Source organism: Pteropus medius, unplaced genomic scaffold (genome assembly GCF_902729225.1).
Source record: "Pteropus medius unplaced genomic scaffold, Ma_sr-lr_union100, whole genome shotgun sequence".
In the NCBI taxonomy this organism is placed as follows: Eukaryota; Metazoa; Chordata; class Mammalia; order Chiroptera; family Pteropodidae; genus Pteropus; species Pteropus medius.
In genome coordinates, this window is record NW_024354875.1 from 21,589,255 (window position 1) to 21,605,586 (window position 16,332).

The following is a 16,332-nucleotide window of genomic DNA, read 5'->3' on the forward strand; positions in this document are numbered from 1 at the left end:
ATTTGAAAATGTGTCAATAATTATAATTAGACACTTGTACCAGATCTAATATACTTTCACTACCCTTTAACTTCGACTGATGTGAAATTAAAACCAGTTTCTGAAAAGTGCAACTCTTAGATCATAATTTAATTCTAAAGCAGATATAAAACCTGTCACACTACAGAGATACAGTATGTTTTACTCAAGAGAAGAAAGGGCCATGGTATTGTAATACATCATTTTAGGTAAGGTGACCACCTTTAGTACTGAAAGGGTAAAATACATTATTGAGGTGACATAATCTTCCAATATTTACTTCATTCGTTTGTATTTAAAGATTTCTCTTCAAAATTATGCATGACTTACAGCCCAGAGATCATAACTGTTAATATTTTGGTTTCTTTCCTATCAGTCTTTTTTTTCTCTATATCCATGTGTATATAACAACAAATCTTGACTTGTACTATGTTTTATATTTATTTATATTTATGGAATTGTACTTTGGAACTGTACATAATTTATGTGTATGGAATTATAATATGTTTTAGTGTCCTTTTTCTTTTTTTGTTTTTTTACAGAATGTTGTTTTGTATACTCCCCATGGTCATACACTCACTCCAAAAATTTCTGCATGCCTATCACGGATAAGGCAGTATACTAGGCATAGGACACACACACACACACACACACACACACACAAAAAACCAAACAAACATAGTCTCTGTTCTTGATATTTACTTATAAATATACTGGCAGTACATATGGTAGTACATGCAACATATAAAAAAGAAGAAAGAACCTAACTAGATGGAAAAGACAACAAAAGTGTCTTTGAGAAAGTAACTTTAAAGATGAGATTTGTCCCTGAAAATCCATCTCAAATAATATTTTGTGTGATTACACAATATTCCATTTTACAAATATGTTATATATAGGTTATATATATAGGTTATTGTAGAAAATTGGTTTCCATTTTTCTTTTTTTTATGCTACTCTACAGCTAGAGGAATAAATTTGTATATTTAAAGAGCTTTAGTAAGTGACTTTTTTATAATGAGTAACCAAGAGCTCAAAATCTTTTCCAGGAAAATTACATTTACATTAGCAGCCCAAAATTTCCAAGTCTTTCAAATGAAAAAATCCAGGACGTTGCTTAATTTTTGGGGAGCCAATTCTAAGGAAAAATGCAGTACAGGGAGCAAACATGAATTTTATATTACATTTTATTTACTTGGGTTTGAATTTTTAAATGTATCTAACTTGGTAACCACCAGATATTAAACTATACCTCAAAATTACCAATAATACCTATTTTATCTTTTTCATATTACAAAATACTTTGAAAGATCAAAAGCCAACTCCTCCAGTCGGCTCCAAAGTCATAAATAAAATGTTGCAGTTTCTTAAAGATGGTCCATCATATGCCTACTGCTTTTTTTTAAAGCTATTATAAAACTTTTCCTCTAAGTCTAAAAATCCATTGCCTCTATTCTTGATCAATAATAAAAAGCTGACTATATGAGTTTCTTGGTCACTGAATACCCACTTACCATTCACTGCATATTAAAAAAAAATAATAATCAGCCATAGAAGCTCTGCTTTTAACTTAAAGCACAAACCAGACACAGTGCTTTAAAACAATCAAAGTAAAGCTGTGGTTAGCAAGGCTTCTAAAGCTCAGAGTTCTTCACAAACTCCAAATTTATATGGGAGAAAAAAAAACAAAAATACACATCAAGCTCCATTTACTGGAAGGACCAAAAAAAGGAGAGATTGAAAGAGAATCAACAAATTATCAGACTTTAGAAATTGCTGAGTCTTTGCCCTTCTTAACAGATGAGAAAAGAGAACTACCATGAAGAAAAAAGGTTAAGAAAGTGACTTTCTTGGGCCACAAAATTGGTTTACTTCATAGATCAAACTAGTGCTTGAGTCCTGTGGGTTGCTTTCTCATTTCCATCATGCCACACTGCTTCACTAACACAACTCAAAAACCCAATTCATGGTATAACCTATACTGTAATTTAAAATGTAAACACCCTTTGATTCAGCAATCCCAATCCTTGATATTTACCCCCAGATATACAAGAGATAGATGTACCAATACACCTACATATAAATCAATAAGTAGGCATAGTAGTACATGTTAAGAATAGCCACTGCAACATTGTTAACATATAAAGTTACTTAAAATAATAAGTAAAAGACTGGTTAAATAAATTATGATATATCCACACAATGGAATCTTTTTCAAAGGAATGAGGAAACTCTGTTTACACTGATCGGAAAAAATTTCTCAGATAATTAAGTGAAAAAAGCCAGGTAAAGAACTGAAATGTGCAAATATGATATAATATATACAGGAAAACACATTAGTATATGTTTGTAAATGTAAAGACTATCACCGAAAAAATATACAATTAGTTTTAATGGTGTTTTCCTCCAGGAAGAGAAAGTAGAAGGCTAGAGGACAAAAGTTACCTGTCACTACATACCCTTCCTATCCTTTAAATCTTGTATTGAGCACATGTAACATAGCATAAATTTCATTTCTAAAACATAAAATATCATAATGAATAAAAATGTCATTTTTCAGAAAAAATGTATAGGAACCAATATTAACATGCACGCATAATGAAGTAAAACTATCCATGAAATAGAAATAAAAACACCAATTTGAATTTAAAAAAAAAATGTATGGCCCAAAAAGGAGACTGAAACATTCATGGACAAAATCCTCTATGAGAACAAATGAAATGCCTTCTTGGAAGATTTCCATGCTCAATACCCATATCTAAGAAGGATTCACTCCACCTTAAATGCTTAAAATGTCCTAAAACAATAAGATCTTTAGGGATCAAAACAGAGCCAAGTGGGAGAAGGCAGGGCAACTGGGGTGGACCTCACTGATTAAGTACCAATGAGTTGGAGGGAATCCCAAACAACCACACCAAGATAAGAAGGAAAAAAAAAGCATCTGAATTTGAAAAGGACATTCCTTTCTAAACTGGCTAAAGGCAAGAATAAATGCCAGGCAGCCATCCTCCTCCTGCCTATTTCCCTGTCTCGGGGCTAAAGAAACCACTTTGCCTATCATCTGTATTACAAAAAGCAACATGCTTAAAATCCCTTTCACCTAAATGCATAAGGCTCAGAGAAATAGGCATAAACATAAATTACAGATGTCACCTATCAAACAGTATACCTGTCTTTGATTCAGTGAGCAGATGTTTATTAGTTCCCATGTTCAAAAATAAAAGACTGTTATTGTACTCCTTTATTAGGATAAACATTTGATTTATTTGCAAGGTAGGGCACTTGACCCCAAAAAGTCAATAAGAGACTTTGAACTGTTTGTAGCCGGTTCATTTTATCATTCAGACCTTAGCCCACTTTTCCCATTTCCAAAAGGGACCTCTCGCCCCAGATCCAACGCCCCAGCACAGCCTTTGCATCCTCTCACACGGGTCCAGGCTCCAAAACAAACCCATGGCTCCGATCTTATCACCAAGGTTCCAGTGCCATATTTCCCACTCCTCACTAGACTCAAAAGCCTTCTTCCATGTACTTGTTCCAACAAAACCTCAACCCCAACGCCATGCCCTATCCCAAATCAGTTCCTCTTAACAATCTTCCCTTTTAAAATCAACACCATTCTCCCAGTAATCCAAGTTCCAAAAGTCAAATAACATTTGCTCCCTCCACTCTCTCTTCATAAATTCCACCTACTTGCATTTCCCCTTAGCTGCTAGGCATCCCTCCTCATCTCTAAACTAATTATCTGTGGCCAACAGAAGGCTATAGAACTGGGGTCTCAAACTCATGCCTATAGGGACAATGCAGTTAGGAGGGAGAGGAGGGGAGGGGAAACGAGGAGGAGGGGGGGAGGAAGGAAGGGAGGAGGGAGGGAGGGAGGAAGGAAAAACAGCAACTGATACTGGGCCTCAGTGTCTGGGAGAAAACAGGATAAGCTGGGACTGCGGTGAAAACAGCATACATGTCTCCTCAGACAGACACAATTACAAGGAGCTCTGGCAGATTCCTGCAGGAATATGGGTCTGGTGCTGCCAGCTCTCTCAATTTTGCAGAAACGGGTAGAAATTTGGACTTTTTGCAGGAAATTTCCCCATATTTAAATGCTGACAACCATTTCAAAAATAAAAGTTTAAAATGCATTATCAAACAGGACACAACTGTGAGGCACAGTCAGCCTAGGGGCCACCAGTTCCCAACCTCTGCTGTGAAGTGTAATGACTTGGGTACATATGTACAGCCTGGGTTATAAGTTCAGACGTGACCTTAGACATTTTCCATCATCCGTCTGAGTCTGTTTCTCCTTCTGTAAAATGGGCATAATAAGAGTAGGTACCTCAAGGAGTGAGTGTGAACATTAAATAGAGAATTCAAGTAAGGGGCTTGAGTGGGGCCTCCTTTATATGTATTAGTTATATCTTATTGTAGCTATTTTAGAATCAAGTCTAAAACCTTTTACCTAGCATTCAAAGTAAACCATATTATGACTCTAAATCTCCCTTTCTAAGCTTTCTTCTGTGCTCACCTTAAGGTACTCTACACAGTCATATCGCAAAGAACTTTTAACTTCCAAGAGTTACCATATACGGCCAAAAATAAAAAAGGTGGGGGAGGGTGTGCGATACAACCACCTAATTCGTATTGGCCAATCTACTCCCTGGAATTAACGCAAAACCGAAGACATCAATCTGCTGTTCCTTCCAGTTGCCTCAAGTCTTGATGCCTCTTAGAGAAACTGTACCTCAAGGCACTGTGTGTGATTCTAGTGATTAAAAATATATGCAACCATGTTTTGTACAATTGGGCTCCTAAACAAAAGCCAACTACCTCACATTCACTTGCCCCATTCCTGGTTTTGGAATGTTGCCTATTCCACAACCTACACACATAGATACCTCTCAAAATGATAACATCAAAATGGGGCAGCCAAACAGTCACTTTCTCAAAGGTGTTGGCTGATTCTTATCCCTCTGTATCTTGTGACCAAGATACTCAGCATTCTGCCATTTATTGTTAGATGTGTGATTCTTCAATCCTTTACTCAAGTGCACCTTAAGTTCCCCTTAGTTTTACTGAACTTGATAAATACTTAACACATGAAGGGAATAGAGGGGAAAAGATGAATGGGGCAGCAGCAAGGCAGGGAAATTTTAATAAGAACAACGATAACTGCTGCCACTAATTAAGCTCTTACTTACATCTTTGAATGCTTTAAGTAAGCATTCCCATACTCTCTCCTACTAACCTTGTTTTATATTTCTGAACAAAAAATGCATGGGGTCATTTTCCCCACCTCTCTCCCATCCTTTTGGTGCCCATGACCTGTACAGGCACTCCTGCTGTTTCCTTATTACTGAAAGTCACCATCCTATTCAAATATAATCTAAATAAACAGGGAGCTAAGTGGCTCCTGCCACCAGCTTAAAGTAATTAGCCCCACCTTTGATGCTGATTAGGATCAAGATGAGGATGCACTCTTGGAGCTGGTCCAAAGCACATATCAGTCACTTTAATCTGATTTGGAGAACCAAGCAAAGACTCCTACACAAAGAAAAGAACAAGGGGGTGAGGGGGGAGGAGGAGGGGTGTGGACCATCTGTAGAATGACTGAGGCTCATATAAAAAACAAAATAAAATTCTCATCCAGATTAGCAACTATTCGATAAAAAAAAATTAAGGCTGATTCTCACAATATCCAGAACAGTTTTTTGTTTTCGTTTTTGTTTTTTAATTGCTGGTTAGAACCCATTAGCAAGTTGTGAAATCAATTGATTAGACAGACCAGAATTTTTTTTAATAAAAATTGAAAAGAAATTAGGAAGCACTGCAATATTGTTTTGTAAAACTTGCCATACTCATAAAGTAAGAGAATATTTGTTCTTGTCACCTGTTGTGCACAACAGTTCAGTTCTTCGAGTTCAAAAAAACCTATAAAAAACTATCATTTGGCACTGTCATCCCTTACCATTTTCCTTATTCCTGAAAAGAAAGGTAAGGGTCACTCTAGATAATCCTTTACACGTTTTCTTCTTAATGGTTGTTCCTATGTTTATTGCTATCGTGTATAAGTCCCTGACATCAAGTTATAAGTCCAAAAATGCCAGGCTTCTTGGTGCTATTTCCTTATAAGCATTAACCTACCACTTAAGGACAAGCACTTTGTATTTTTACCCAGAGTATAACACCATTCATTAATAGCTACAATAGTGGTATATTCAGAACTCAGTTTAAAATATCTCCTCAATCTAGCCCCTCTACACCAGAAATGCTTTTTCTCAAGTTCTTTTTTATTGCACGTTTTTCTCAGCAACCCCTTTCTAATCTCCAAGTATCATCCCATATCTAATATCCAGTCTTGTCCAAGACTCCTACCTTTCTTTATCTCCTCTGTATATTTCTCATCAGTTATTTTTCAGAAGTTCAATCAATAATTCTTCCATAATAGGCTAAAAAAGAAAAAGAAACAAAAACTAGAGCAATCTTATTTTCAATGGCATCCATGCTGCATGGTGGCTTGAGCAAGGCACCCGGCCATCAAATATTCAAGGGAAATGGTCTAGGTCATATGCCCACACAAATCAGCCCTTAAAACCTATCAAAAGAGGAGTTTCCTTAGGGGTCCATCTCTTTCCAAAGAGGTCATCCACATTCCACCCCTCGCATGAGCTCTGCCTGCCAGTTTCTAGTCAACTATTTAAGAACATAAGCAACAGGAGGAAGTCAGTATAAAGGAGTCAATTCACCAGCTGTTTGCGTCCCAGCCATACATGGTACCACATAATTCCTTGCTCTGTGGGATATAAAACATCAGTTGAGACAGACTTCCTAATAAAGTAGGTGTCATCCTTAAGTCCAAAATCAATCTAAAAAGGAAACATATACATATAGATATTTGTTGAATTCACTAAGTACAAGTTACAATATCTTGTATATAAAGAGGGTATATAAAAAAGTTTCTTCTACCTCGTTTCTACCCTGCTTCCCAAACTCATCCTTAAGGCCTACTGAGTCTGGCATCTATGCTCCCTCTAATAGACAATCATCCATTCATACAATCATCCATTCATTCTCTCAGCGTTCCCTGATGAAAAAACGATTTATTGACTGTGTGGTCTGGGCCAGGCATTGTGTTAGGTGCAAAAGATACACAAAAGATGAATAGGACACAGTCTTTCCCCTTGAGGAGCCCAATGAGAGAATTTAAAAGATTTTAAATTGGTGAAGAGGAATTGTGTGGAACAAATAAATGTAGGAATAAATAACTTGAAATCCTTGCCTTCAAAGAGATCAGTCAAGTCCTAGAATAAGTAGTGAAGATGACAAAACGCTAGGAAAATGTCAAAAGGCAAAATCCAGGAAGCATTCTTGCTTGCAATGAGATTATTCTGAGCCCTGAAGAATTTGACTCTCCTTAAGAGTGGGGGAAGGGCAACACAGAAGAACAGAACATCAGAGGCTTGGCCTCCTGACGAGAGAGTTGAACTCTTGGAGACACATCGGGACACCTGTGCTAAATAGAACCCCTGACCTTGCCTTAGCCTCCAAAAAAACAACCTTCACCTACTGCATGAACCTCCACACAATTTGGAAAGACTAAAATTTAAAGTCGCTTTCCCAGTCACAGAAATAAGGCCAAATACCCAGAGCAAACAATGAAGCAACTCTAATGGGCAAAGTGGAATGTTGGTCAGAGACTGAAACCCCAAAATCAAACAAATGAGTGGTAGTGGCTCAGGAAAACAAAGCTCTCATGGATCCCAGAAGAGTCTTTAGACATATAAATAAGCTCAGATTTCCAAAAATGCATATAAGAGCACAGGAGTATTATTCAACAGTACGGTCAGTTAGAATATTGGGGGAAGGGGGAAGAATTTGTTTTAACTTTGAAAAAGAAGCTGCTGGGTCTTTTTTTTAATTTTGAGAGCTTAAGTTCAAGCAAAACTAAATCCCATCTTAACCAAAGGCCATGATGTGCCAACCACACCAATTTGATGAAGCTCTTTCAAAAGAAATCTTTAATTTGAATGCCCTTTCCAATAGCCAAGTTCTGGTTTGGAACTTCTGACTCTTAAATAAGCATGGCAAGCAAGGGCAGTCTATGGCCAACTGCTAAAAAAGAAGAGGTAAACCTTCCACTTGATTCTTCTGAGAGCTGGAATTGGCCACAGAAAGAAACACAAAGTTTTCACTCTAAGAGATCAAAGAAGGCATTTTGTTACCAGGAAACCCAATTCAAATCCTCATTTCCAGGAATAAAGCCACAGTGCCCAATACTTGCTTTGGGAAAATAAAACAGGAGACTATGCAAACTCCAATTAAAATCTCTGATGGCTTTATTTCCCAGCCTCACCAGTTTAATGCTGTTAACATTTTACCCAGGCATTGCCTTAACTTAAGTACTGGCTTCCCCGCTATGAATGGTCATACTTAACCACTGGGTAAAAACAAAAACATTTTAACACTTCATGAAAGCATTCTTTGCCTCATCCTGAGCACTAGGTGTATAAGACATGGTGATGCTGAGAAGTGCCAGCTCTCACGTAACTGCAGTCAGGAGAAACCACACTGCCGCCCATGCTATTATTTTAGTCATACTGGTATGCCCTGCTTTTCGAATGTTCATGTTATGCCACTTTGCTTACACGAAAGATCAACGTTAGCACCTGTTTTCACTAACCAAAAGAAACCTGAAGAGAATTTTCACTTTTATGAAATAGCTGAAAAAGAAAATAGCATTTGCTTTGCAGGGAGTCCTTCTAGAGGCAACAGGCACCTTCAGCACCCAGAGTGGCACCACCAAGCTTCTTCCCCAGGAACCACCACATTCAGCATCTCGGCATCAAGCTGCCATAGCTTTGAACTGTGTCTGCAAGCATCTGTGCTTTATCTCAATTTACTTTGTGCATTCCTGCTTTTACTATATGTTTATGTTATTGTAGGTTTTATGTGTTATTTGCTATGGCTTAGTAGGTTATTAGGGGGGCTTCTGAGAATGCTCAAAAATTTCTCCATGTTAATTAATGGCAACTGCTTTTTCCCTTTGTCATTTAGGCATACAAATGGTTTCATAAGAACACTCTACTTTCGGATAGTGGGGGAAACCTATATCGGAAATGAGAGTGAAAGCAAGAGAAAATAGAAATTTACCTCAATCTTATTCAGGTATGACAACAATCAGCTTTGCTTTAATTATCACCAGGGGTCTTGTCAATCAGCCTTCATTCTTGGGTGTCTACTTCACACAGGCACCGAGCTAAGTCTATAGTCAGAACGAAACAGGAAATAGTCCCCAAGTAATCATTTTGTTAATCGTTATGTGTTTAATTTTCTTTCTTTTTTTTTGTTTTTTTTACAGAAAGTACGTATCATGTATGTAGGTTATAAAGTCTAAAAGTAAAATCAGCACCCAGGAACTCATTGCTCAATCTAAAAACCAAAATATCATCACAACTATATCATTACCTACCTCCTCCACCTTTATCCCCAGGTCCCTGAAAAACAAACACAAATACACACACACAAACACACACCAGATAATCATTATCCTGACATGGCAGTATCCGAAGAAGTAAGTATGAATACATCTTTGTAATTACCTCCTATTCCAAACAAGTGAGTTAGCTTTCCAGCTATGGCAGTGATATATCCTTTTAAAAGATATCTAAGTATTTTTTTTACTTTTTTAAAAAGGTGAATTGTTGCTTTAAAAAAAAAAAACTTTAACAAAGTGAGACATAGCTATAGTAAACTCATGAAGACAGCGTATGAATGAAATTTGGCAAACATTGGCGAAAGTGACAGAACATGGGTTCCCGAGTCCCACGAGCTCCTGGTTCAAATCTCCACTCCACTGTTGATTAGCTCTACAACTTGGGCGACACACTTAATTTTGTCAAGCCTCAATTTCTTACTGTAAAAGAGTGAACTAATGAAACATATGGTTGTTGTGAAAACATAATGAAAAAGCTCATGTAAAGAGCTAAACACTGTGCCTGGCACATATCCAACCCCTCCTCCCATCATTATATCTGTCATCAAATTCACTCAAAATATATCAAAGGGTTTTGCCATCATCAATAGTTAAATTCTCCCTAATTTCTAACAAGTTGTGTGTTGATTTCTTCATGTAAAAATAAATCAAGATGCAGGGATCTAAGAGCAGAACAAGCACAGAGGACTGTTCCCAGGTCCCGGCTCCTTCTTACCTAAAGTACCTTATAGGTGCATTGATGCCGTCTCCAATTCATGACCTGGAGAATAGCAGGATTATTTTTCAAATCCATTTCTGCTACATCGTCCCTCCTCCAAAAGGCTTGACTACTCAATCCTACCTAACCTAGAAACCTATCGTGATCATCACAGGACTAGTTCAGCGCAATCCAGTGTAAGATCGAGGCACAGTATCTATTTACTGATTCAAGCACTGATATCAGTTTTGTGGACAGATGCAAAAAATTTGGAAAATCACTACTATGAAAAAAATCACAAAGCTATTAAGGAAATTTAGTTCCTCACTTCCAAAATTAATCACAGACATACCAAGTTTTATTGTGCTTTGCTTTATTGAACTTCACAGGTGTTTTGTTTTTGTTTTTGTTTCTGTTTTCTTTTACCAAATTGAAAGCAAAACCCTTCACCTGCAAATAGATCAAGACTCACTTTATGGTGATACTTTACCACGATGGTTTGAAAAAGAACTTGCAGCACCTCCGATTCATGCCTATAATTACATTCCTGAATATTCCTCCATCTTTACTCTGCTTCCTCACTATTCTTTTAAATTACTTAGCGTTAACACTAAACTTATTTGGATTCAAATAATCACTCTCTTCCAAGGTACAAAAGTTGAAAAATGACTACCTAAATCAAGTTTTATTTAAAAACCACTCTCTATTTCAAGTAAAACTCACCCATACTGCTGGAGAAAAAAGAGCATGAATCTATTCTATACACATCCCAGCCCCTGATTTTTGCCATCTCTCCAAAGTTTATTGCACAACATCATTTACCAAGTTTGAGTATTTGCATGAGAGAAGACAACAGAAATGCTATCATCCAACACAATTCCACGAATTTAAGGCCTACACATTTCAGCTTCAAAAGACTTCTGTTTTTTTAATTCCAGGACAGAAAACAAAAACAAATGAATCATAAAAAAAAAGTGATTTGATATTAGAAGCCAGGTGATCCAAGTCCTGTCCAGGATAACTTCCTGACTCCTGTATCCCCATCAGTGAAATGAGTGAGGCCCATGTTTCATACTTAAGCATACTGTAAAGCTGGATGGCAAACCCAGTGTCTGAGGTCAGCATAAGTCTAGTGTCTGCTGGCTGCCCGGGCCTGGGACCCTGGCCAGCCACCCACCTCCAGAGACAAGTGCCAGGACATACTATAGTGTTTCCATTTAAGGCCTGCCACTTGGATCAGCCCATCTCTGAAATGTCTTAACACCATCTTTCCAGGAAGAATCTTTTTGGGGGAAAAGGGAGGTGGTGTCTATTTTTTGCCACCGCCTTCCCTTGGGCTGTCAGAGCAGTCTGCATCTCTGGGACAGGGTTCTTTAAAATCACTGGGTTATGTCTATGTCTCAGTTTGAGACCTCTTTTCAAAAAGATACAAAATATGTATGAGGTCAGTCCTTTTTCTCATCATCTAACTCCCATCACACACACCTCAAGAATGAAAAGCCCAATAAAATTAATAAATCCACTGTATTACTTCACTGCCTCTCTCAAAAAACCTAATTAAGCACAACTTTTTAACCAAGGCTTTTCTTCTGCTGCTAAGTGGAATGTTTTATTCCCTAAGTAGCTTCCTCTACAGCTTCTCTCCCATGCAAGAAGCGTTTAAAACTCCAGGGAAATGAGGGTGGGGTGGGGGTGGGAGCCATATATTGCACAAATTGGACAGAACTGAGCCAGTCTAGAACCCGACGAAAGTTAGTGAATCCGATGGCCACAGAGGCCCACATCTCTCCCCATTGCACCCTGGGTTCTAGCCTCACTGTTTTTGGTTACAGTGTTGAAGGAAGGGTTTTAAACTTGGCAAAGTACCGTGCAACATCTGTAACCACATTTGCCTTCTGGGGATCGGAAGATGAATCCCACATTCCTGGCTTTGAAGCTTTTAGAAACTGCAGCTAGGAAGAACGGAGGGAGGGAGGGAGTTAAGCAGAGTTTATTGGCTGTGTCTCCAGCAGAAAATTCCTCTTGGAAGAGACAGATATTTCGAGGGTGGGGGTGTTTCGCCCATCCCTTTACTCCCAACCAAGCTCGGCTAGAAGGTGAGCCCCGTGGCCCCGCGGCCAGATCGATTTACAAGTCAGGGACGCGCACCCAGAAGGAGTTCACTACATACATATACATACACACAGACACACAGACTGCAAACCAGAGACGCCCCACTCCATCCCTCTGCCCTCTCCCATATCCCACCAGCAGTTCAGGCCCAACGCAAGACAGTTTTGTTCCGCTGCTGCTTCCCCCACCGAGAGTGGATCGAGCTTGGGGGAGAAAGGAATGAAAGCGAGGAGGAGGCACCGCAGACGCCCACCCTCCCACCCCCAATCCCTACCTCTCCTCCCGCTAGGCTCCCTCCTCCCTCGATCCACCCGGCTCCGGCAGGCGCGTCCGGCGACCTGCCCTCACCTCTGGTCCCGCGGCGGCCGGGGCAGAGCCGGGGGAGGCGGAGTGCGAGCCTGCCGGGCGCTGCAGGTCGGCGCGGCGCGGCGCGGCTCGGCGCGGGGCGGGGCGGGGCGGTGCAGCCGGCGAGGAAGCCCGGAACTCTGCGGGGCCGAGGGCCGGGGCGGCCGCAGCGGCGCGGTGCGTGGGGCCGAGGGCTCTGCAGCCCGCGGGCCGGCGCGGTTGGCCAAGGAGCAGCCTGGCAGCGGCGGCGGCGGCGGCGGCCACCCCGGGGAAAGAGCCGAGGGAGGGGGGGAGGCGGGGTGAAGTGGAGGAGGAGGAGGAGAAGGAAGGGGCGGAGGGCGGGCGGAATAAACTTCCCGAGGCGCCGCGGCACGGGGTGGGAGAACGGCCGCGGGCGGGGGTCGCGCCGGCCGGGTGGGGGCTCGCCCGGGGGCTGGCGGGGGAGACGATCACAGAGAGTAGAAAAGTTCCCCCAGCGCCGAGGGGGAGGCTGCGGCGGCGGCGGCGACGGCGGCGGCGGCGGCTGCAAAGAGCAGAAGCCGGAGCGGGGGGAGGAGGAGAAGGAAGTGGCTGCGGAGCGCTCGGCCAATGAGTGTCTGGAGCTGTGATTAACCAGGCAGCAACACATCATTTCCTCCCGGCGCAGATCCAGGGAGCCGGGAGGGAGAGGGAAGGCGGCGGGGCGGGGCGGGGCTGTCCCCGCGCCCCCTGCAGGCTCCCGGCCGGTGGCGAGCCCGCAGAGTCCCGCCGAGCCTGACCTCGCCGCCCCCCGGCGCGCCCCGCGCTGTCTGGCGGGGCGGGAGGAGGCTGCGAGCGCGCCGCCCGCGGGGCTCTTCGGAGGCGGGGAGGCGGCGGGGCAGGCCCGCGCCGGGCTCCCGCGGCCGGGGTGGGAGGAGGAGAGGCGGCGCGGCGCGGGTGAGTGCCCAGGTAGGCGCGGGCGGGGCCGTCTGGACAGCTCCCGGGGTGGGCGGGCGGGAAGGCTGGCGGGCTGGCTGCCTCCCGGGCCCCGGGACTGCGGGAGGCACGCGGCTGGAGTCCTGCTTGTCAGACTTAGGCTGGATTCTCAGAGAGAACCCTCAGCATTCTCAACCAGGCCATTTTCTGACCTACCTTCAAATCCCCTTCCACTTTGCTCAATTCCTCGCAAGGTCTGGGATTGTGCGAGAGCTTACATTTTCGCAGTCGGCCTCCTTAGTAATTAAAATATTCGGGGTGGGGGGCTTCTGCAGTAATCTAGCCCTGTCCTAGGCGCCATGGGAGCTTACAGTGGAAAGGAAGGAACATTCCCCGCCACCGAGAGGCTGACAGCCTTGGTCCTTAGATACACAAAAAACACTCCAGTGCGCTGATATTATCCAGAGCATCAAAAAAGCATGCAAGGATCAAATTTTGCACGGTGCCTGCTGGTGTAAGGAAAGCACCAAGCCATTTTCTCTGCTCTCTAGAAGCGTATAATGTACAGCCCAATCACAAAGCAAAATAAAATCATGAAAGCCATAAATGGGAATACTATAAAGTATTTTTATCTTCACAGGTTCATTTATGCAGCAGGCATTTATTGGGTGAGTGTCTGCAGTACTGCAAAAGGTTGCAAAGGAAATGGAAGATCTGGGCCCTGCAGGTCAGGAGCTTGTAATCTAATCAGAGACACAAGGCATATTTACATGAAACAGCTAGAAAATAACCCCCAGGTATTAGAGAAGCGAGAAGATGGAAAAGGCTGGGCGCATTTTTTTTTTCCCCAGAAGGGGAAGGGCTTTGTTCCTATATGATTGGTGAGGATCAGGAGAGGAAATTCCAGGTCAGATCAAGCGAAAGTGTCTGTATCCTTTGCTCTTTAGAACTGTAAAACAGGGACCTCAGTGTTATTTGGTTGAAGTGTCAGCCTTGTCACTTAGAAATTGTGTGACCTTGAGCCCATTTCTAACCTAAGAAGGGAATAGAGCCTGTCTCATGAAGTTTGTTGTGCAGTTCAAATGAGGTTACATACATGTGGAGGGTTTTTGAGCTGCTGTGTAAATTTCCCTCAATCCTGTACATTTCCGGAGTCCTGGTTTTACTGGCCTCTTGTTGGTGACGTTCTTGTTAGTCTCCTCCAGGCCGTAAGCCCCATGAGGGCAGGGACCAGGTTTGGTTGTGTTCGCAATGTATCATGCCTAGTGAAGTGACACATTTGGGTGCTCAATAAAAGTTTGCTGAATAACTGAATAAATGAACTAATGAATCCTATAATGGTTTTAACTGGTCCTTTTATTTGTTCCTTCAGTAGTGGTTCCTTCTTATTGTGTGACTGGCTCAATGTAAAAAACTCTAATTCAACTCTCCGGTGACTAATTTGTATTCTACAAGACTATATGGGAGGATTCTGGATAGTTCTTGTGGCCTCGTAACATTGATTGATCGATTGATTGATTGATTTGGGGTAGTTCTTGTGGCCTTGTAACATTGATTCATTGACTGATGGAGTGAATGCCTGTGTGTGTGTGTGTGTGTGCATATGCAAGCAGTGTGTGTGTGTGTGTGTGTGTGTGTGTGTGTGCAGAGCAAGACGATACACAGGAATACAGACCTCCACACAAGCCCTATCCACACAAGGATATATCCCAGATGCAATCCTTCGGCTTAAACAGCTTAATCCAGGGTTTCTCAGCCTTGATACAATTGACATCTTTATTTGGCTGGATAATTGTTGTGGGGTGCTGTCCAGTGCATTGTAAGATATTCTGCAGCACCCTTGACCTCTATCTATTAGATACAAATAGGACGCCTTCCTTCCACAGTTGCGACGACAAAAAATGTCTCTAGACTTTACCAAATGTTTCGTTTGGGGTAAAATTGCCCCCTGTTGAGAACCACTGCCTTACCCCAACATCTAATCCATTGATTCAACTCTGGTGGAAAACACACCAGTAAAGTTACTTGAAAGAAATACATCTTCTGTTATTCTAAGATTCTCAGATCTCCACCATCGTTATGTTTCAAGGAGCATGACTCTTGTTAATTAACTGCCTGCTGCATTGTGAATTGGCATCTCTTCTGTTTTCTGCATATCCTCCTCCTTTACGCCCAGATCAACATGTTCATTTCTAAAAGTCGACAGCTTTCAAAAACTATTAGGAAACAAGGTCTTGAGCAACCTGAGTCCTGTACAGTATTTTTCTATAAAATTTGGGGAATTTTATTCCATAAAATTTTGCAGAAAGCTTTCTTGTTATGGTTAAGCTCTTGGACTTAAAAACAAAAACCACAGCCTTTCTGCATTCAGATGTGACACATAATATAAATTATAATTTTTAAAAATGATTTTATTTAAAATATTTAAGTATGTAACTACATTGACTTATTTCATCTTTTTGGTTCTACAGAGATCTTTTTTTAATAATGTTATAAGAGAACATGGTTTATTAAAACCTATAAAGCAAAAATCACCTTAGTTATACATATCAACTTCCAGCAGCAAATTCTTTAGAAGAATATTGGCAGGGTGTTTGAGAGCTGGTGTTGATGAGAATCCTGATGGATTAATGTGCTGCAGTTCAATTTCTAAGGGTTTCTTGAAGAAAAATAGAGATTAATGGTTAAAGGAATGAACAAATTCTGATATCTGTTCACTCAGTATGGGCATGTAGAACCAAAGAAACCCTGCTTCTAGCAGGCAGTAGTACTGTGTTTA

At 41.5% G+C, this 16,332-nt stretch overlaps 1 protein-coding gene across 6 annotated transcripts in view; it reads right to left on the bottom strand.

The window, feature by feature from the left end:
- ACVR1 (activin A receptor type 1) overlaps window positions 1–12,793 on the bottom strand; it is a 121,866-nt gene extending 109,073 nt beyond the window's left edge. For 2 of the 6 annotated variants that reach the window (XM_039855790.1, XM_039855793.1), the window contains exons 1-4: window positions 12,663–12,793; window positions 9,163–9,274; window positions 6,388–6,461; window positions 5,456–5,556 (exon numbers count right to left, since the gene is read on the bottom strand). In XM_039855790.1, the coding sequence (XP_039711724.1) occupies window positions 5,456–5,514 (59 nt within the window). In that variant the 5' untranslated portion in view covers window positions 5,515–5,556; window positions 6,388–6,461; window positions 9,163–9,274; window positions 12,663–12,793. The remainder of the gene's footprint in view (window positions 1–5,455; window positions 5,557–6,387; window positions 6,462–9,162; window positions 9,275–12,662) is intronic. The other 4 variants (XM_039855794.1, XM_039855791.1, XM_039855795.1 and 1 more) reach the window with 4 other exon arrangements.
- Window positions 12,794–16,332: the final 3,539 nt, after the last annotated feature.